The following is a 21,192-nucleotide window of genomic DNA, read 5'->3' on the forward strand; positions in this document are numbered from 1 at the left end:
GTTAGACAAAATACATTATAGGCAAACCAGTTTTCTCCATGTGATACTACTAGATTTGGGAATTTTCCTTTAGAAATAAAGAACATAGTCATATTTGGTCATGGAAGTCTATTTTTTTTTAATAGTTTGCATTTTAAAGATTTTATTTATTTATTTGATAGAGAGAAATCACAAGTAGATGGAGAGGCAGGCAGAGAGAGAGAGGGGAAGCAGGCTCCCTGCTGAGCAGAGAGCCCGATGCGGGACTCAATCCCAGGACCCTGAGATCATGACCCGAGCCGAAGGCAGCAGCTTAACCCACTGAGCCACCCAGGCGCCCCTCATGGAAGTCTTCATAGCTATATAATACCTTTGAATGTTTATGAGATCCTTTAAGAAAGGATTTAGACTACAAAACTTTTTATATCTTGGAGCTTTTGGTAGAGCAGTAGTAGCAAATTCTGAGTTTGGTTGATTTGGACACAACTAAGGGTGGTAACATTTCAAAATAAGATTTTTTTCCTAAAGACCATTAGAAGAATGTTTTAAGTTTTAAACATACTATATTGGACTATCATTTAGATCTTACTTACCAAGTACAGTACATTTTGCATAGGAAAAGGGATTCCAGAGTTACCACAGATTTCAGGATTAGTAGGGAACTCCTCACATAACCATTTTTTATCAGTGTCTAAATTAGTGTAGATACCAGGACGTGTCTTCATATTATTTAGCCATGTAGGTTTGTGGTACATTCCCTTGGTTAAAGTTCCTGGATAAGGTTTTGTGTTTTGAAAGTAAATCTGTGCAGCAGCCCACTATCATGATCCCCACAGAATTATTTATATATATTATTTATAATAACCAGTAGATTTGCATATATATATCTAATTTATAACTATCCATTTACCAGGAGGATTGATGTAGATTAATTCCAGTTTACTATGTCTTTTTATAATTAATGATGACTACAAGTCTATTTGCAGTATGTCATTTTTTTTCCCTATAAAATGGGATGAGTAAATTTTATTTTGTGTATTGTTACCTTCAAAATTTAATGATAGGAGAATATATTGTAATTGCTGTTTACAGTGGTAAGTGACAAGGAAGCAGAACCTTACTACTATCGATCCTCTTCTCCAGCTGCTTTAGAATTCTAGGTACAGTCATAGTTTTTACTTGGGGCAGTCATAACTCATCTGAGAGTCAGCAGTTCTGGCTTTGAGTCCCAGCTCTGCCACTGAGCAAGTGTCTCTGAGTTTGTGTTTCTTCCTCTGTCAAGTGGGGCTAATGATACCTACCTCACAGGGTTGTTGTGAGGGTCCCAGAAGAAGTACACAGAAGATGCCACTGCTCACGTGGCAGGCATGAAGTAAATATGTGTTGCTTAAGTTGCATATGTGCAAGGAAAGCTGGTGTAAAGAAAGTGACATATTGAAGTGAATTTGACTTAAAAGGAGTTTGGAACTGATTAGGAAAGTTATTATAAAGGGTTTAAGAGGAGATGATTAGATCAACTGTTGGGATGGGATATTATACACGATCATTCTATTTTCAGTAAGGGTTCTTAGGATTAGAAGTGTCACTGATAAAATCAATTGTATTGTAAGCCACATTTAAATAAATAACATTGAAATATAACTATGACTTTTTTTTAAAGCTTTATTTGTACAAGTCCGCATACTTTGCTTCCACTGTCATATCAGAGCCACCGTATTCCCTGAAGGCAACACTTCACTCCCACCATTCCTCTTGCACTGTCCCCCACATTCTGTTCTTTTCCTTTGTTTATGGCTTGCTTGTTTGCTTTTTGAATACCTAACAATTTGAGTCTTCCTGAGAACCACTAGCTGGTTTTTTTTGAGTTCTAGTTAGGTCAGTTGATACTCAGTGAGCATAAGATACACTGCGTTATTCTACAGATCTATAGCAGAATCTTCCTTTCATTGCTGCTTTTTACTAGGTTTACAATATCCTGAAAAAATATAAAGTCCAAAAAAATATGATACATCTTTGTGGTGTGAGTTGTTTATTTGGGCATTTTTTTTTTTTAAAGATTTTATTTATTTGACAGATCACAAGCAGGCAGAGAGGCAGGCAGAGGGGGAGGGGGAAGCAAGCTCCCCGCTGAGCAGAGAGCCAGATGCAGGCCTTGATCCCAGGACCCTGGGATCATGACCTGAGTTCAAGGCAGAGGCTTAACCCACTGAGCCACCCAGGCGCCCCTATTTGGGCATTTTTAATAGACCTTTTAAATTTAGATCAGAATCTACTATTTCATTGTTAGAGATATTTATATAACTGGCACTGTGGTCACTTTGTAAGTCCTCATTTATTCTGTTGTTTAGTCTTCGATTTTTCTCCTTTTATTGTTGTCTTTAAAAATAAGTAGTGAAAGAAAAACTCTTCAAGCACAGTTAAGTTTGCGAAGCCTTTACCTTGCCACATGACTGAATTTTTATTCAGTGTGATGGCTGAAGATGGAAATTAACAGAAACTGAGAACGTCGTGGTCCCACACACCCCAACATCACACTACTCCCACAGAGTGTAGACAGGCAGTGTTGCTGCAGATACTTGGCTAACCAGCATTCTCTCTCTGGGAAACACTGATGACACAATTCAGTGACTATGGGCAGATCTCTGGCTCTCGACTGGCAAAGAAATTTGTAAACTGTGGTCATACATATGCGCACATGTGTTTTTCAGAATACAACCATTAGACTGAAGCCCACTATCAATGTGTTCCCACTAGTTAAAATGGATTTACTTTGTTCTTTCCACATCTTGTTGTCCTGTCCCCAGGAATATGACAGATGATAAAAACAAAAGCAGACTGACCACATAACAAACAGTTAATTGATCTATGTGGGGATATCACTTGCAACCTTGGCTTTATTAGCAGTGTCATTCTGTAACCAACCAAGCTGAAGACTAAATGCAGCATTAAGATGCATTTTTTTCCCATCAGTCATGCATGGCAAGGAGTATATTCTGTATCACATGGAAGTAAGATTCGGAGAGTACTGTAAGGTCTGGATTCACACTTTCCCACCATGTGCCGTATGGAAGGCTGAGATCTGTGGTACAACAGTGTTGGGGGAACAGAGGGGTGGAAAGGTAAGGAAAGATCTGGGTGAGATTAATGTGGAAGTTATCTTCTTGAGAATTTTCTTCCTTTACAAAGGTAATTAGTAAACATTCATGGAAAGTTCACACAAATAGAAGTAAAAAGTCAGTGTCTCTACCCTTTTCCAATCTCACATCCAGAGTTCATCACTATTCTATTAATGGTGTGTTTGTTTCCACAGTTTTTAAACCTATACAAGAAGATACTTTAAAACAAACAGACAAACTAAAAAAACTACATGAAATGGGATTATACCACATACATAAATTCTTTGCTGTTTTGCTTTTCTTATAATACAATATATCATAGTCATCTTTTTGTATCATTACTACCCTGGATTTGTTTTGGTAACTATAACATTCCATAGCATGTATCTGCCATAACTTACTTAACCATTCTCATTGATGTTTAGGATTTCCAAGGTTTTTACTAAGAGTTGTATACTAAGCTTTCTGTAATTTGTATTTGCTGCCACTCATGTAAATTTTCCTTTAGGATAGACAGCTATGAACCTGGTGGATCAAAGAGTATGAACCTTTAAACTTTTGGGAGATACTTTTTAGTTGTCCTTATGGTCCTGGAGTCATTAATGATAAAGCTTAAGGATGTTGTGGTCTAGCCAAAAACTAAAGATAATACAGGATTTTTCCACCACTTAAGAATGTAATCTTATTTTTAAAAATTATAATCTGCTCACATGGTAAGGTGTTTTCTCCAACATCATAACAGGATAGAATTTGAAATGTGAAAATCTGCCAATCCTTGACCACTCGCCAGAGATAAGTTTTTAAACTAACTTGTTTTTGTTCCTGTGGTTACCATCAGAATTTAAAATAATACATTTCATGGTATATCTGTATGACTTTGTGTCTATTTACTTCTTTTCATGAAAGATGAGGAGTTTTGTGTACTTACACCACCAACTGTGCCTTCTGCCTCCTGGGTTTTATTACACATTGTGGTGGCTTTGATTGTTTTCTCTAGCTTTTAATGTTCTTAGTTGTTAGTTTTTGGGGCCACCAACCTGAGGCAACTTCCCTTGACTTACTCACCATTATGGTAATGAAGAAGTCCATGCCCCTCAGTGTCTCTCTACTTCTTTCTCCTCTCCCTTTACTTTTAGACATTGTCAGGAATTTTAGTTTCGCTTCATTTTTCCTTGCAATTTCTAATTACTTCCTCTTTTTTTGTAATGTCACTAAAAACTCTTATCATAGCTTTTATTTTAATTTATTTCTTACAAAAAAAAGATTTTATTTATTTATTTGACAGAGATCACAAGCAGGCAGAGGCGAGGAAGCAGGCTCCCCGCTGAGCAGAAAGCCCGATGCGGAGCTTGATCCCAGGACCCTGGGACCATGACCTGAGCCAAAGGCAGAGGCTTTAACCCACTGAGCCACCCAGGCGCCCCTTATCATAGCTTTTTAAAAGACTTTAATTTTGCAGTTATATTACATGGATTTTTTTTTTTTTTTAATTTTTGAAGACATTCTGTAGCTGGTTCTCTGACTTTTTGCTCTGCTTTTAATTGTCTTCTGTGCCAGTGTCTGCAGTCATACCGGACATAAAAAATTTTCCTTTAAAGAAACTGCTTGGAAGTAAATTTCAAAATTCTTATGTGTGGCGAGATGTATAATTTGCCATCGTGCTTGACTGTTTGTTTGGGTTGTGAATTCTTGGCTCTAAATCCTTTACCTCAGAATTGTGAAGGCCTCCATTATCTATCAATATCAGATGCTGTTCTGATTTTCATTATTTTGTCTATATAATCTGGCTTTCCTCTCTGAATGATTTTGAAATGATCTCTCTCTCTGGGAACTTCTGTTTTGCTGTCACCCACACTGAGGTGTAAGTATTTTAGACATCTGTCCTTTTCCACTCGCTTTAATCTACAATTCCAAATCTTTATTTCATTCAAAGGGTTTTTCTTTTTTCTTTGATTTTCCAGAATACTATCTTCAGTCATGCCTACCCTGTTATCTAGCCCTTCTGATGAAATTTTTATTTTAGCCACTGTGTTTAATTTCCAAGATCTAGTGGTTCTCTGGTATTTTCATTTTTCATAGTGACTTGTTTTGTTGTTTGTTTTAAATGAATATACCCCTTCACACTTTTAGCATAAGAATTGGGGTATTTGAGTGGTTTGGTTTGGTCTTATTCTGATTTGTTTTCCCTTAATCTTTTTCCTGGCCTTTCTTTTTCTTCCTGTTTGACTTTTTTCAAATGTCTAGTGATCCCTGGTTGGTTAAATTTGAATGAAGATTTGTATTGGTAGATAAGTAGCTCTTCCATTTCTTTTACAGTTTGAGTAAGGCCATTTACCCAAAAGGCTTTTCCCCTGGATAGTAGCCCTCACCATGGACTCTGTGTGTGTGTGTGTGTGTGTGTGTGTGTGTGTTTTAGTGAGCTGGGTGGGAGGAGTATGTGGTAACTGCCACAAGCCACAGTTAAGTGGATTGTATTGTGAGGTGGAATGCTTGGTTTACATCACTCTCAGATGGGATGGCTTTCTCTTCTCTCCCTCATCTTTCTCTCTACTGTCTCTTCTCTATTGCTCTTTCCTTCTGTTCTTCCTTCAGGTCTTAGCATTGGCACAAGCTTTGTGCTGCTTTCTTCTCCAGTCTTAAATCCTATTGGGTTTCTTCCAAGACTTACTTTGCTTTGTTTAGAAAGCACTTGTCTGGCTTTAGCTGAGGGTAGCTGTTTTATATAAATGAGAAGTCAGCAGGGGCCTGGACAAGTGGCTTTATAGAGGGTTCTGTAATTATCCTCATTACAACATCACAGCCTTGGTCACTGAGCTGTCCTGGAGCTTAGAGCCTCCTCCCCTCCCCCCAGGTTTATCCCTTTTGGGGTTTAAATTCATCACCCTGAGATCAAGAGTCACATGCTTTTCTGATTGAGCTAACCAGGTGCTCCTGTCTTTTTAAGGCCTCTAACAGTCTTCTCTGTGTTTTGGATTTTATTTTTTTCCATTCTGGTTTATTCCTCAGTAATAAGCCCATTTCTTTTTGGAAAATGCTTACATTTGGGTTAAATTTCTTTGAATTTTAAAAAAAAGATTTTATTTATTTATTTGGCAGAGAGAGACCAAGCAGAGAGCCCGATGTGGGACTCGATCCCAGGACCCTGAAATCATGACCTGAGCCGAAGGCAGAGGCTTAACCCACTGAGCCACCCAGGCGCCCAATGTTTTTGAAATTTTAATAAAATTAGTGGTCAGTATCAGTCTTGGGAAATAAGTACATCCACTGTAAACCTTTGAAAGTAACTTTGGAAGGGCCTTGCATACACCATTTCATTTAGTACTAAAATCATCATTTATTTCAAGATATAATTTCTTTTTCACATTAGTGACCTTGAAACAATTTGTTACTTTCCTCCTGGTATTCCTACTTGTATCATTTTTCCATTCTTAAGAAATGATACATATTTACTTTTTTAAAAAATATTTTATTTATTAGAGAGAGAAAGAGAAAGAGAGTATGAGAGGGGAGAAGTCAGAGTGAGAAGCAGACTCCCCGCTGATCAGGGAGCCGGATGTGGGACTTGATCCTGGGGCTCCAGGATCATGACCTGAGCCAAAGGCAGTTGCTTAACCAACTGAGCCACCCAGGTGCCCCCGTATTTAAGTTTTTAATCGTGTATTTGAAGGTTGAAAGAATTCATGGCAATGGGTGATTTAGAGGTAAGTAATTAAAGTCACTGAAAGACACTTGAGTTAAACCTCATATCTTTCCTGTAGGTCTCTTTCTCCCTAGAAATGAGTTAATATTCTTTAAAAATAGAAAAAAATGTAGAGAGAATCATTGAACATTTACTCCATAAATATAAAAATAAGTCTGTTTTGGAGACTGCATTTTAGGCTAGTGGAATCAATAGTTACCTGAAAATATTACCCATCTTTCTTAGTTACTTAAAACATAGACAAAGTAATAAAGGCAATTGTGACTCCCATTTTAGACTTTCCAGTTCTGAGAGAGAAATGGCATTAGATCCAGGCTAATCTTGGATGGGTTGGATGTTGGTAGTTAGAGCTCAGTGTTCTTTTCTCAGAGGTCATTTGAAAACTGAAATTTAGCAGTTTTTTTTTTTTTTTAAAGATTTTATTTATTTATTTGACAGAGATTACAAGTAGGCAGAGAGGCAGGCAGAGAGAGAAAGGAGGAAGCAGGCTCCCTGCTGAGCAGAGAGCCCGATGCGGGACTCGATCCCAGGACCCTGAGATCACGACCTGAGCCGAAGGCAGCGGCCCAACCCACTGAGCCACCCAGGCGCCCCAAATTTAGCAAAGTCTTAAGAAGTCTTACTTTGTGGGAGTATTTTTAAATCAAGCCATTTTCTGCTTTCCTATCCTCTGTCATCGTAGGAACAGCTCTTGCTGGATAACTAACTATGGAAATATCTGTCCCCATGGTGAAATTTTTGAAGGCAGAGATTGGATCAAAATAAGAGCTTTTTTTTATTGTCTATTCAAAATGGGTACCAGGCATGACACTGAATTATTTATATATCTCATTTAATTTCTGAAATAACCTGTTAGTTGAGTAACCTACATTTTACACTTGAAAATTTTAAGACTTAGCAAGGGTTAAATAAATTACAGAAGCCCATAACTGGTTAAATGACATCCAATTTTTTTTTTCTTTTAAAGATTTTTATTTATTTATTCGACAGACAGAAATAACAAGTAGGCAGAGAGGCAGGCAGAGAGAAAGGGAGAAGCAGGCTCCCTGCTGAGCAGATCATGACCTGAGCCGAAGGCAGAGGCTTTAACCCACTGAGCCACCCAGGTGCCCTGACATCCAATGTTTAAATAGGTCAGGTTTAGTCCAAATTTTTTACTATCAAGCTTTGTATAGCATATGAGCACTAAACAACATACCAGTATGAATTAAAGTATATTAAACATATCCTTTCTTTGATTTCAAATAATACTGTACCTGTGCTCCTATTGGACAAAGCTAATTTCATCTCTTGTTTTTTTCTTCCTATGAGAGGGAAAGTACAGTATAGTAGAGTTTATGTAGAAATGACAATATTTGTGAATCGGTCTTGATGGTGCCCAGAGAGGAGGGCAGAATTAAACATTGATCTGTTTTCCCTAAGAATATAGTTTTGGTTTTTAATACAGTATGCATAGATGTATTTTTTGTTCTTTTGGCATTTCATAATTCATTCATTCATTCAGTAAAATACAAGAAGATGGCAGATTTTAATCACCTCCACAAGGAAATGCTGGTATTCCTTATAATATGTCAAGTTTAACTTAAGGTAGCCTGGATTTTCACATTTCCTAGAATGGTAAAGAGTTCTTTTTTTCTTTCTGAGATCTATGGAGAAATTAAAATATTATTTATCTTCATTTCATGCTTCTGTTTATAATGAGGCATTGGCTGGGTAGTGAATTCAGTTTCCCCCCACTTCAGCACTGTCAGGATCTTTTTCCAGTCTTCTTGGAGCCAGTGTTTTTTTTTTTTTTTTTTTTTTTTAAAGATTATTTATTTATTTATTTGACAGAGAGAAATCACAAGTAGACAGAGAGGCAGGTAGAGAGAGAGGAAGGGAAGCAGGCTCCCCGCTGAGCAGAGAGCCCGATGTGGGACTCGATCCCAGGACCCTGAGATCATGACCTGAGCTGAAGGCAGCGGCTTAACCCACTGAGCCACCCAGGCGCCCGGAGCCAGTGTTTTGATGAGAAATTTTATGATAGTTTGTAGAATGTCATGCAATTGGGATTTATCTGATGTGTTTCTCATGATTGGTTTTGGTTTTATGGGATTTGGGGAAGAGGATCACAGAATAAAGTGTCATTTCATCACATCACAGCAAGGATATACATTATCAACATGATCTGATGTTGACCTTGGTCACCAGGTTGAGGCCATGTTGGAGTTCTCCAGTGTAAGGCTACTCTCTCCCCCTTTTTTCATAGTGTACTCTTAGGAAGGAAGTCATGAAGCAGAACCCACACTTAAGGGGTGGGGAGTTACGCTCCACATTCTTGAGGGTGGATTAACTATGTAAGTTATTTGGAATTTTCACGCACAAGAGGCTCAACTCTTTTCCTCCTCCTTGTTTTTATTCAGTTATTTATATCATTGTGAACTAATGGGTATTTATTTATTGTTTTTGCTATGCTGGAAGCTAAGTAATATAACCAGCTCCCAGTTAACTTTATTTCTGCTTTGAAACATAAAGGGAAAAAATTGTCAAGATCCAATTGGAGTGTAATGCCATCTCAGATTACTTACGTATAGAAAAAGTTCTTAAAAACAGCTTGAAATTCTGGGAATTGTACGATAGACCCTGCCTCTAGCAGTTATTTAGGGGTTCATGTAACCTTATTCTGATACAGGTAAATTTCTTTAACTTTGTAACTGTTACCTTCCTTAGTAGTAGATGAATAAGATTATATAGGAAGCCACATTTCCCCAAAATGCAAATACACCCAAGTACATTCTGGCAAAACAGAGATTCATAATATAGTTGTGCATGGCTATGATTACCATGGGGGCTAATTAATTCTAGTTTGGCCAGGATTGTGCGTTGCTCTCATGTAACTAAACCTCCGATTTTAAAACACAGTGTCCTTATTCTGGCCAACTGAGGGTGATTAACCAGTTTACTGTTTTAATATATTTTTTTCAGAAGGAAGGCTTTCCCTAGAAATGCCCTTAAGTACCATTTAAAATTTCTTGTTTTCCTTTTTGATCCTGCTTTGTCTTCTTTATTAAGGCTTTCTTTCAGTCATGGTTTCTTTTCATTCTTGGCCAAGGAGTCTGCTGGCACTGATGACTCTATTGTTAATGTAGCAAAGAGCATAATGTAGCATACTGCTCTTTTTGGTAGTCTTGGTATTGCCAAACCTTCCCATCATTCTTTTAAAGTTTTTGTTTTTGCTTTTGTTTTTTACACTTTCTTTCTAGTTTTTCAAGTGATGATTATATGCTTCTTTTCTTGACTCTTTAAGACTGTTATACCATCTATATATTACTATTTAATTAACGAATGTGTGCAGAAATGTTTGCTAGAAAACCTTGATGTCTGATTACACACATACATACACTCTCCCACTCCCACTCTGTGCACACTTTCTTATAAAGGACTTTGTAGTTGGTTTCTACCTTGTGTTTGGGATACAGGTATTTCTCACCTCAGACTAATGGCTTATGTCCTTTGTGATACTGGTTGTTAATATTTGGGACAGTACAATAACAATGAAGGTTGAAAGAATATTCAGTTGTTGCATTCCTTCCCTTTAAACGTCTTTGATGAATATTCTCCAAACTAGCTTTTAAAAAAAAAATCCTTTTAATTAAAATCTTAAAAAAAAAAAAGGGCTACAAAGGGTAATTTGCTGTTGGGCAGGAAACATGTTGCAGAGTCACTTCTTTCTGGTTATTACAACAGAAGAATATAGAGGATCAACATTCATTTCTATATACTCTCAGGCAATGGGTTGAGAAAGAAATGGAGATTTTCCTGTTGCATCAGTCATCTGATTATTTTTCTCCCTTTCATAGTTTTCAAGATTTTTCTACATACAATTTTTAAAATTGACTCAAATGGAAATTGTGCTTTTCTCTGTTATATCCTCCCCCCACATTATTGTATAAGTTCAGTAGCAGTCCGAAATGTAAGTTTCAGCAAAACTTACGGCTGCATATGTTCTTATTGGACCAGGAATTATTTACATGTCATATATTCATTAAAAATTTTCACGTTGATGCCAGAAGTAGTTACATGGCATTAATCTTATGAGATGTATGCTTACTTACAGTTTTTTTTTTTTTAAAGATTTTATTTATTTATTTGACAGAGAGAAATCACAAGCAGATGGAGAGGCAGGCAGAGAGAGAGAGAGGGAAGCAGGCTCCCTGCTGAGCAGAGAGCCCGATGCGGGACTCGATCCCAGGACCCTGAGATCATGACCTGAGCCGAAGTCAGCGGCTTAACCCACTGAGATTTTGGAGAGAGAGACAGAGCAGGGGGAGGGGAGGGGCAGAGGGAGAGAGGAAACAGAATCCCAAAACGACTCAGGCTCATCCCAGGACCCTGAGGTCACGGCCCAAGCCAAAATAAAGAGTTAGATGCTTAAGCGACTCTGGCACTCCTTAATTTCAGTTTTTAACCTACTTGACAGTTTCTTTTGGTTCAGCCTTTGTCAGTCTTCCATGTAAATACATAGTACAGTTAAATAGAAACCATTTACTTGCATATGCAAATTACATGTGTGACTTAAGTAGGAATCTGGCAAATTTATTATGTTTCTACATTCTTGTTTCATTTGAGTTTTTTTGTTTGTATACTGGATACTCTGACAGCATATATTTCACATTTTTTTTTTATAACCTGATAAACACTTTTGTGTTACCATTCAACTGTGTCAAATCCTTACATTTTGACCATGCTGATTTCTGAAAATTTTTAAAAAAAGAATCCATTACAGATATGGTTAAAAGTCCATTTATGCACCTCTCCCTAGTGCCTTTCCTCTTTTTCCCCAGAGGTGTCTACTCTTCTGGATTTAAGCTCTTCATTGCCAGACAACAAAATAAGCTAGCATTTCATCTTCTGAGGGATTTGGAAGTGCTTTGAGGAAAAAAGACTCATGGTCACATTCTCACCTGCAGATTTGTAATTTATATTGGAAGCACTGAAGGCTCTCAGACATGGAAAAAAAAAAAACCTGTTAATTTTTAAAATTCAGCACTGTACAACTCTTTGACCACAGAACCCCTTCACCCAAGATTTCGTGCTCTGTTGTGGCTTTGAACATGCTTCCTGAAAAACACTGCCTAGAGTATACTGTTCCATGATTGAGTTTCCATTTAATTTTATAGATTTTTACTAATGTCACTTTCTAGATATGGATGAGAGAAATACTAATACTATCACTTTCAGTTGATAATGACTGTTGGATTAAGCTTAAAATTACTTTGCTTTAAAAAAGGGAGGTAAAATGATAATAAATTGCACATTCGTTGGCCAGGGTACAAGTTAATTATGCTGTTTCATTTTTTTAAATTCTTGAGTCTGCTAATCTATTGAATACTGAAATGTCTGGCTGTGGACCATGGCAACAAATATCCTTTGCCTTAAACTGATCTGTTACATTTTATGTTCCTGTGGCTGGAAGTAGACCGAATTTGTTGTTAATGTTTGACACATTTTCTTGAATAACAGTTCTTCAACTGTTAATGTACAAGATGGTACTTGAAATCTTTGTTTGCTTTTTTCTTCCTGTATTAGAAAATCTGGTGCTTTTTGTAAGTTATGTATAAAAGAAATTTTTCTTAAGATTTGTTCGTATACTGGTTTGATCCAGGAAAAATAAAATGGGAAAATGGACACCATTTTTGACCTTCAAATAAAACTATATATTGGTTTTCAGACTGTTCACCGAGCCTTGGGGTTATACGCATTGTCTTAAGGCAGGACGTTTTACCTCTGTGGGATTATAGGTCCCTTAGGATCTCATGAGAATGTGAAGGAGAGATGAGGTTCTTGAAAAATACACAGAGGGACAGTTTTTACATACAATATCGCAGAAACCGGGGAACCTCTTCCTTGAAGGAAGAGTCCAAAAACAGACCTCTTTCCCTTGCTGGCTTGTAACTCTCACTACACCTTATGGTTCTGAGATAGGAAATGATAAACAGGAAGCCTCCACTTTCTACAAAAACACATCTGGAACTGTTCACCAAATATCTAAAGACTAAAACATCAGCCCTGTTGTTAGAATTTTAGGTTTTATTAAGGAGTCTCTGCATTTTATTTCTAGGATCTCCCTTAAAACACACACACACACACACACCCAAGCAGGTTTTGTTTTCATTAGTTAGGAAAAATTGTTCTGCATTCTGTACCTTGCTATTTTAGGCATAGTTGTGTAACATTTTTGTTTTTTAGTTTTTAAAAAAATATTTAAGAGTGAGTGAGCACCAATGGATGGAGGAGCAGAGGATGAGGGAGAAAGACTCTCTGCTGAGCAGAGAGCCTGATGCAGGGCTGCATCCCAGGACCCTGGGATCATGACCTGAGCTGAAGGCAGACCCCTTAAGTGATTGAGCCACCCAGGCGCCCAGTGTAACATTTTTTAGAAGAGATTTTTCTGTTTTTACTTGTGGAGAAAAATCTCTAAAGACCCTGCACTAGTTGTTTTGTTAGCTTAATTCAGTCTTTATTCTGAAAATTTTTATTCTAGGTATTAACTTTCTTAAAAGTTATTGTACCTGCACTATATGATTCTACAAATATTTCCCCAGTGTTCAGTCTTCATTTTGTTTGGTGATCACATATTTTAGAGACCAAGCATCCAAAATAGGAGCCCAATGAAGGTTGCTGTTATGCACACTTATTTTGAATTAATGAGCCAGTGAAAGAGCACATAAATGAGCATGTAAAGGAATGATCAAGTGGAATAAGTAAAATCATTTTCCTCCCATTTGGTATAAATTCTAATGTACAATTAATTGGGTTTTTTTTTGCAGTTGATTATTCTGAAGTAGTAAGTTAAACAACCCTCAGTCAGATACAGTTCACAAACCAATGCCACCAGCCTCCGAAATGATGCTAATTCTGTTACTATTCATTTAGTTAGGACCAAAGAGAGTGTAAGCTAGCTAAGAAATATGCAAAATTCATTCCCTCCAAAGCTTAATATCTAAAAGTAACCCCATATGGTGAGATTAATTTATAATTTCTTTGGGTGGGGTTGGGGCATGGTTGCCACATTCCTTTCTTCTTTTTTTCTCCTCACATTCCTTTATTTTTAACAAGACCCCACTCTTCAGAATCAGTCTAATTACTTCTTAGAAAGGTAAAAGAAGTAATTTTCTTTGGCCAGTACCATTCAGCTTTATTTATATTTATTTATTTTTATTATTTTTTTTATTAACATATAATGTATTATTAGCCCCAGGGGTACAGGTCTTTGAATCACCAGATTTACACACTTCACAGCACTCATCATAGCACATACCCTCCCCAATGTCCATAACCCAACCACTCTCTCCCTACCTGCCCCCCCCAACTCTCAGTTTGTTTTGTGAGATTAAGAGTCTAAAAGAAGTAATGCTTATTTATGTATTTATTTTTAAATTTTACCCCTAAATTCTTTTCTTATGTAGTTCTGAGACTTGGAAAGGTGTACAGAATTTTGTCTACTACAACCTCCTCAGTTACATTTGATTAATAAATGAAACAAAAGGAACTACAGTTGACCCTTGCCACAACAGGGGTTTAGGAGTGCTGATCCCTTCACTGCAGTCTAAAAACCTCGTATAATTTTTGATTCCCTAAAAACTTAACTACTGATAACCTACTATTGACCAGAAAGCCTTACTGATAATATAAATAGTTGATTAACACATATTTTGTGTATTATATGCTGTTTTTACAGTAAAGTAAGCTACAGAAAAAAATGTTAGCAAGAAAGTAAGAAATAGAAAACCATTTATAGTACTGTACTGTATATCAAAAAATATTTGCATGTAAGTGACCCTGCGCTGTTCCAACCCCTGTTCAAGAGTCAACTGTATTTTGCCACTTAATTTGGATGTTATATTTAGTGAGGTGAAGGGAAGATAGGAATAGGAAGAAAAATCGGGGCACGTCTGGGCATTGGCTTAGCCCTTTTAGGCCTCAGTTTTCTCTTAGGTAACAATTTCAGGGCTGGATACCTTTGCAGGTCTTCCCTAGTTCTAGTAGCAATTGAAGATACTTTTTTGTTGTTGTTCATTATGTAGCAGAATGAATAATACAATCATGAGAGTGTAAGTAGAAACTTCCTTTAAAATGGCTAATTTTAGTTTAAATCAGTGTTGTCCAGTAGGACTTTTTCTGATGATGGAACTATTCTAGATCTGTGTTATCCAGTATACTAGCCAATAGTCACATGTGACCTTTGAGCACTTGAAATAATGCTATTGAGAGTGAATGAGGAACCTAAATTTTAACTTGGATTAAGACAAATTTAGGTAGCCATGTGGCTGATAACTTACTGTATTCGACAGTGCAGGTGAGATTCTTAAGTATTTGTAAATATTTAAAGGGAATTCTACACATAGATTTATTATGACACTCTTGATCTTCATGTAATGATTTGCACTTGCAATCTCTTAATTTTAGAAATTGGCAGTTGCACCTCCAACTTTCAATATTTAAATCTTTCTTCCAGCATATCCTCCCTTTCTAATTGCAGTCAAGAATGGATAGGTACTATGACCTTTACCAGGGATCCTGGAGTCTTGGTAGTAGCAATGCTCCTGTATTGCTAGCTTTTTAAAGCTGTTAACCTACCAAGAGTTTATGTGTTTACCACAGTCTCCCTGTAGACGCCTGTCAGTTCCCTGCAAGGCTACACCTTCCTTATACTGTGTTAGGCTTTGTAGTATCTGGAGAGGGTTTGATGTTGAGAATTTTATCTTTATATTGTCTTATGGGCTTGATTCTGAAATGTTTTAATTAAGGGCCACTTTACAAAATGTTGGATCTTCCACTGACAAGCAGTTTTTAGTCTTAAAATCTTGAACTATCAACAAGATGTTGTTAGTACTAAAATATCTAGGTCACTGGACCATAAATTTACTTGAATGAATTTTGTAGTAAGTCTGTGTTAATTGCTTCAGTATTGAAAACACTAATTACATTCTTGAAATTTCCATGTTTGGGGGTCACAAAGAATTTTGAATGGTTCTATTCTGAACTTCTGGACCTTTGAAGTGATAAAAATTAGTATAGAGACATTCTTTTGGGTTAATGGTTAAATAGATAAGCTATGTGTTTGGGTCTTCAAACAGTTATTCTGTGAGAGAATAATTCGTTTAAAATTAAGTTTTAATATATGGCACTTAGCTCACAAAACCCATAATATTCTTGAAACTTCATTTAGTGATACTGAGTCTGAGAACTGTCTGAAAAAGTGCATCCCCACTGAGGCTTTGAAGCACATCTTTCTGGGACCACAAGCACTGGTTCTGTATTGGCAAACAAAGACACTAATTAGTATCAGTCATTCTTGAGGCTTGAAATGAGAGAAACCAAAGGCAGTTGCCATTAAGTAAAGTAATAAAAGAGCGTTTAAAAACTTCATGCAATCCAAGAGTAAATGCCTTCTTATTCTCATAGCATTTCTTCTCCCTAAAAAACTATTAACAGTTTAACTTTTCTTTTTTACAAATTGGACTAAATTACATCTTGCTTTTCTGTTTGTACTTTTAATTTTATTTATTTTTTCAAAGATTTTATTTATTCATCAGATGGAAATCACAAGTAGGCAGAGAGGCAGGCAGAGAGAGGGGGGAAGCATGCTCGCCACTGAGCAGAGAGCCTGATGCAGGGGTCAATCCCAGGACCCTGAGATCATGACCAGAGGCTTTAACCCATTGAGCTACCCAGGCGACCCTGTTTGTACTTATTGAGGTATAAGTTACATGTAACATTCAGCCTTTTCTTAGTTATACAGTTCAATGAACTTTGACAAATACATATACTGTAATAAAGGTATGTAACATTTCAGTCCCTTCAAAAAGTTTTCTCTGCTTCATTTTTGTAACCACCACCATAATCAGGATATAGAACATTTCCATCATCCCCCAAAAGTTCCCTCTTCCTGCCTCAGTTTTAACAGCTTTATAGTACTTTATAGTACTCAGTTATATGGATTTACCTTAATATTCTTAAATAATCCCTCATTGATTTTTAGGTGTTTCCAGTCTTCGAATTCAAGCAAGGTGAAACAAACGATCTTTGAAAAATTTTGGTGTGATTTTACAGCTACAGACATAGGGTAAATTCCTAGCAGAATTAAGACTTGTAACATTTTGATAGATACGGCCAGATGGCCTCCCTCCAAAATTGTACCAATTTACTTTCCAACCAGTTGTGGATGACATTGTCTGTTCCTCTCTTATTATCACTGTGTCACCAAATTTAATTTTTGCTAGTTTGATAGAGAAAATATAACCTAGCAAAGTTCCTTTTTTCCCTCAATTTATTTCTCAATTTAATTTCTTATTTTTTTTCTCATTTTAAAAACAACAGAATTTATACACACATAAATCTAACCTGTGTTATTTGTGATGATAAATACAATGTAACATTAGAGAAAATGTGAAAACTTCACCTCTGTTTCTGGTATTTCAATATAGTTTTCATTTGCTACTTATTTGCATCTACATTTTTGAACCTATACATTTTTATAATCAGCCCCATGGCATATGCACGGTTTATGCATGTATTAGTTTGTTTGCTGTTTTATTATTTATTTATTTTTCAGATTTTATTTTAAAAATTCATTTATTTTTAAAGATTTATTTACTTATTTTAGAGGGAGCGTATACATGAGCAGTGGGGGGGAGGGTAGAGGGAGAGAGAATCCTGAAGCAGACTCCCCGCTGAGTGTTGAGCCCTGAGCCCAGATGGGGGGCTGGATCCCAGGACCCTGAGATAATGACTCAGCTGAAATCAAGAGTTGGACACTTAACTGACTGAGCCACCCAGGTGCCCCTGAGATTTTATTTTTGAGTAATCTCTAGACCCAGCGTGGGGCTTCAACTCAGAACCCTGGGATCAAGAGTCTCAAGTCCCACGGACTGAGCCAGCTGGGCACCTCTTGTTTGCTGTTTTGTTGTTGTTGTTTTTAAAGATTTTATTTATTTATTTGACAAGGAGAGAGAGATCACAAGTAGACAGGCAGGCAGAGAGAGGTGGGGAGGCAGGTTCCCTGCTGAGCAAAGAGCCCAATGTGGGGCTCGATCCCACGCCCCTGAGATCATGACCTGAGCCGAAGGCAGAGGCTTAACCCACCGAGCCACCCAGGTGATCCTTGTTTGCTGTTTTAAAATGCACTTTAGGGGCACCTGGGTGGCTCAGTGGGTTAAAGCCTCTGCCTTTGGCTCAGGTTGTGATCCCAGGGTCCTGGGATCAAGCCCCGCATTGGGTTCTCTGCTCAGCAGGGAGCCTGCTTCCTCCTCTCTCTCTGCACGCCTCTCTGCCTACTTGTGATCTCTGTCTGCCAAATAAATAAATAAAATCTTAAAAAAAAAAAAAGGCACTTTATTTCATGAGCATTTTCTTTTGTTCTAGAATCCTCATTTTAATAGTTTTTTGTTCTTTTTTTCGTCCATGACACAGTTCATTTAATTTATCCCACCTCTGAAATTTGTTTTCATTATTTTGAGCAAAGTTTCAACTGCCATCTTTTAAATATAAAAGTTTAAAAAAATCCTTTAAGTTACTTTCTTAGGATAAATTTCTATTGGTCTCATTGTTCTGGATCTAAATGTGACATGAGAGGGTACAGTTTTATTGTTTGAAATAGTTTTTCTCACTTCATTGGGAATTCAGTCACTTTTTTTTTACTAAAGAAGAAAGCAGTTGCAAATCAGTTGCAAAGTTGTGCATCTGTGCCAGGTTAAGCTATTTATTTTTCCTCCTTTTCATTTGAAAAAATATAAAAGTGATATGTGCTTCTTGTAATGATTTCATATCCACTTTACAGAGCAAACAGTCCTTTGCTATTTAGTAAATTAAATTTTTTTCATTGATTTTTTCCCCCCCAATGGATCATTCCTATGTTTCAGTATTTAAAAATTAACAAACAGTATACAGTGAAGTCTCCTTACCCAGTTCCCTCTCTTGGGGGCAATTAATGTGATGATTCTTCTGTTTTCTTTCTGTTTTTCACATTTTATGCATATTTGAGCAAATGCATGTGTGTGCTTTGTGTATGTGTATGTCTCTTTTTAAGCCATAAATGTTAGCATGATGCACATTTTTTGTACATACTTTCTTAAATAAGTCTTTTATTTGTATTTAATTTTAAAAAAGTAGATGACCCATGCATGTGGTTCAAAAATAAAGTAATGTCAAGACTTGAATAGCTGCCCTCCCATCTGTTTCCTGTCTGCTATCTCTCAATGAGTCTTTCTGCATATAGAAGCAAATAGGAAGAGACTTATTTTCTTTTCCTCCTGTAACTCTTAGACTAACCTTTCCACATCTAAGGAGGCAGAACAGAATAGGCATTAAGAGCTATGAATTGGGGGCCAGCTCCCTGCATTCAAGGTGTCTGCTCTGCCACATATCAGCTGTGTGATCCTGGGCAGATTGCCTAACCTGTCTGTACTTTGTAATTTTCATTTGTAAAGTACTAGTCAGTATACATACTTTGCTTTGAATAGTACCATACATGTAAGAAGTATGTGTGCTCACTAGTAGTAGCAGTATTTTTATTATTAAGGACAGTAACCAATAAAATAATATCCTAGAATCTGTACCAATCAGTTGGATTTATATTTAGTGATATGTATGGATTTGGGTAAATTCATTTAGCAGAATAGGATAGATGAGATTCCTCACTTGCTTAGGTTCTACTTAAATACTTTTTATTTTATTTAAAAACTTTTAGAAAAGATTTTATTTATTTGACAGAGAGAGACACAACACAGCAAGAGAGGGAACACAAGCAGGGGGAGTGGGAGAGGGAAAAGCAGGCTTCCTGTTGTGCAGGGAGCCCAGTGCAGGGCTTGATCGCAGGATCCCGAGATCATGACCTGAGCCAAAGGCAGTGCTTAACAACTGAGCCACCCAGGCGCCCTCATTAAAAAAAAAAAAAAAAAAAAAAAAAAATTAAAGGTTTATTTATTAGAGAGACAGAGGGTTGGGGGAGGGGCGGAGGAAGAGTGAGAAAGAAACTTAAGAAGTCTCCCCGTGAGCATGGGGCCTGACACTGGGCTCAGTCTCATGACCCTGAGATCATGACCTGAGCTGAAACCAAGTGTTGGACACCTAACCGACTGTACTACCCAAGCACCCCCCAAATACATTTTAGAAAATGTCAGAAAATAATTCAAAGCAGCTCAGATGTATTTTTGTTGTTACTTTTTTTTTTAGCGGGGTTTTTTAAATCTTTTTTTTTGCATACAGTTCTTTAAACTAAACATACTTTTATAACAAAAGCATCTCAGAAAAGGTGAGGGTAGAGGTGGCTGCTAAGAGTATGAATTTTTTCTCCATAATGCATCACATTTTAAAAGTGTTTTCTCATGTATTTTCCAAATTTGTTTAAAATGCACACATATCTCTAATTTTGAGTGATAGTGACCCATAAAGCTTTTTTAAAATTCCCTGGCCATATCTTTTTAGGGTCAAATTGTTAATGGCATTAAAAGTTCTTAGGATGGGAGGTGCCTCCTTAGCGCAGTAGGCAGCGAGTCAGTCTCATAAAAGTTCTTAGGATGGGGGCGCCTGGATGCTCAGTGGGTTAAGCCTCTGCCTTCAGCCCAGGTCATGATCCCAGGGTCCTGGGATCGAGCCCCACGTCGGGCTCTCTCCTTGGCCCGGAGCCTGCTTCTCCCCCTCTCTCTGCCTGCCTCTCCGCCTACTTGTGATCTCTCTGTCTCTAAATGTATCTTTTTATCTAAAGATAAAAAAATCTTTTTAAAAAATTGTTCATTTATTTATTTATTTGACAGAGAGAGAGGGAGAAATCACAAGTAGGCCGAGAGGCAGGCAGAGAGAGAGGAAGGGAAGCAGGCTCCCTGCTGAGCAGAGAGCCCGATGCGGGACTCTATCCCAGGACCCTGGGATCATGACCCGAGCCGAAGGCAGAGGCTTAACCCACTGAGCCACCCAGTAGCCCCTAAAGAAAAAAAATCTTAAAAAAAAAAATAAAAAAGTTCTTAGGATGCCTGGTTGGCTATGTCAGGAGAGGATATGATTCTTGATCTTGGGCTAGTGAGTTCAAGCCCCACAATGGGTGTTGAGATTACTTAAATAAATTAAAAACAATAGCAACAACCCTGAAAAAAAAGTTCTTAAGCCAAGCAAGGACTGAAAGACTGAATTGTATTTCTATTTAATCTTTCCATCCTCAGTTCTTTTTCTTGATAAAATCAAAGCAACACAACACCTCTTTCCCTTTTCGCATCTTCAGATCCCAGTTATAAAATATATGTTCACTGTAGAAGATATAAAAACAAACAAGAAACCCCAAAAGAAAACATAAAAACAGAACAGGGAAATAAGAATAACCATATTACCTCTACTCAGCTTAGTATTATTTCTGTTTAACAG

General features: G+C 37.2%; 1 protein-coding gene across 8 annotated transcripts in view; it reads left to right on the top strand.

Annotated features, from left to right (window-relative positions):
- The window catches only part of WDR33 (WD repeat domain 33), a 120,959-nt gene that overhangs the window by 73,963 nt on the left and 25,804 nt on the right, over positions 1-21,192 (top strand). The window contains exon 8 of one of the 8 annotated variants that reach the window (XR_006604964.1): positions 16,820-16,903. The exons of 5 other annotated variants lie outside the window; for them this stretch is intronic. Coding sequence is in view for 2 of the 3 variants with exons in the window: in XM_045074358.1 (XP_044930293.1) it covers positions 11,619-11,674 (56 nt within the window). In the remaining variant the exon portion in view is untranslated. Of the gene's footprint in view, positions 1-6,191; positions 7,229-11,618; positions 12,055-16,819; positions 16,904-21,192 lie in introns of those variants that run through there. 2 more of the 8 variants (XM_045074358.1, XM_045074359.1) reach the window with 2 other exon arrangements.

This window comes from Mustela putorius, unplaced genomic scaffold, assembly GCF_011764305.1.
Source record: "Mustela putorius furo isolate JIRA1106 unplaced genomic scaffold, ASM1176430v1.1 tig00537338_pilon_pilon_pilon, whole genome shotgun sequence".
NCBI lineage: Eukaryota > Metazoa > Chordata > Mammalia > Carnivora > Mustelidae > Mustela > Mustela putorius.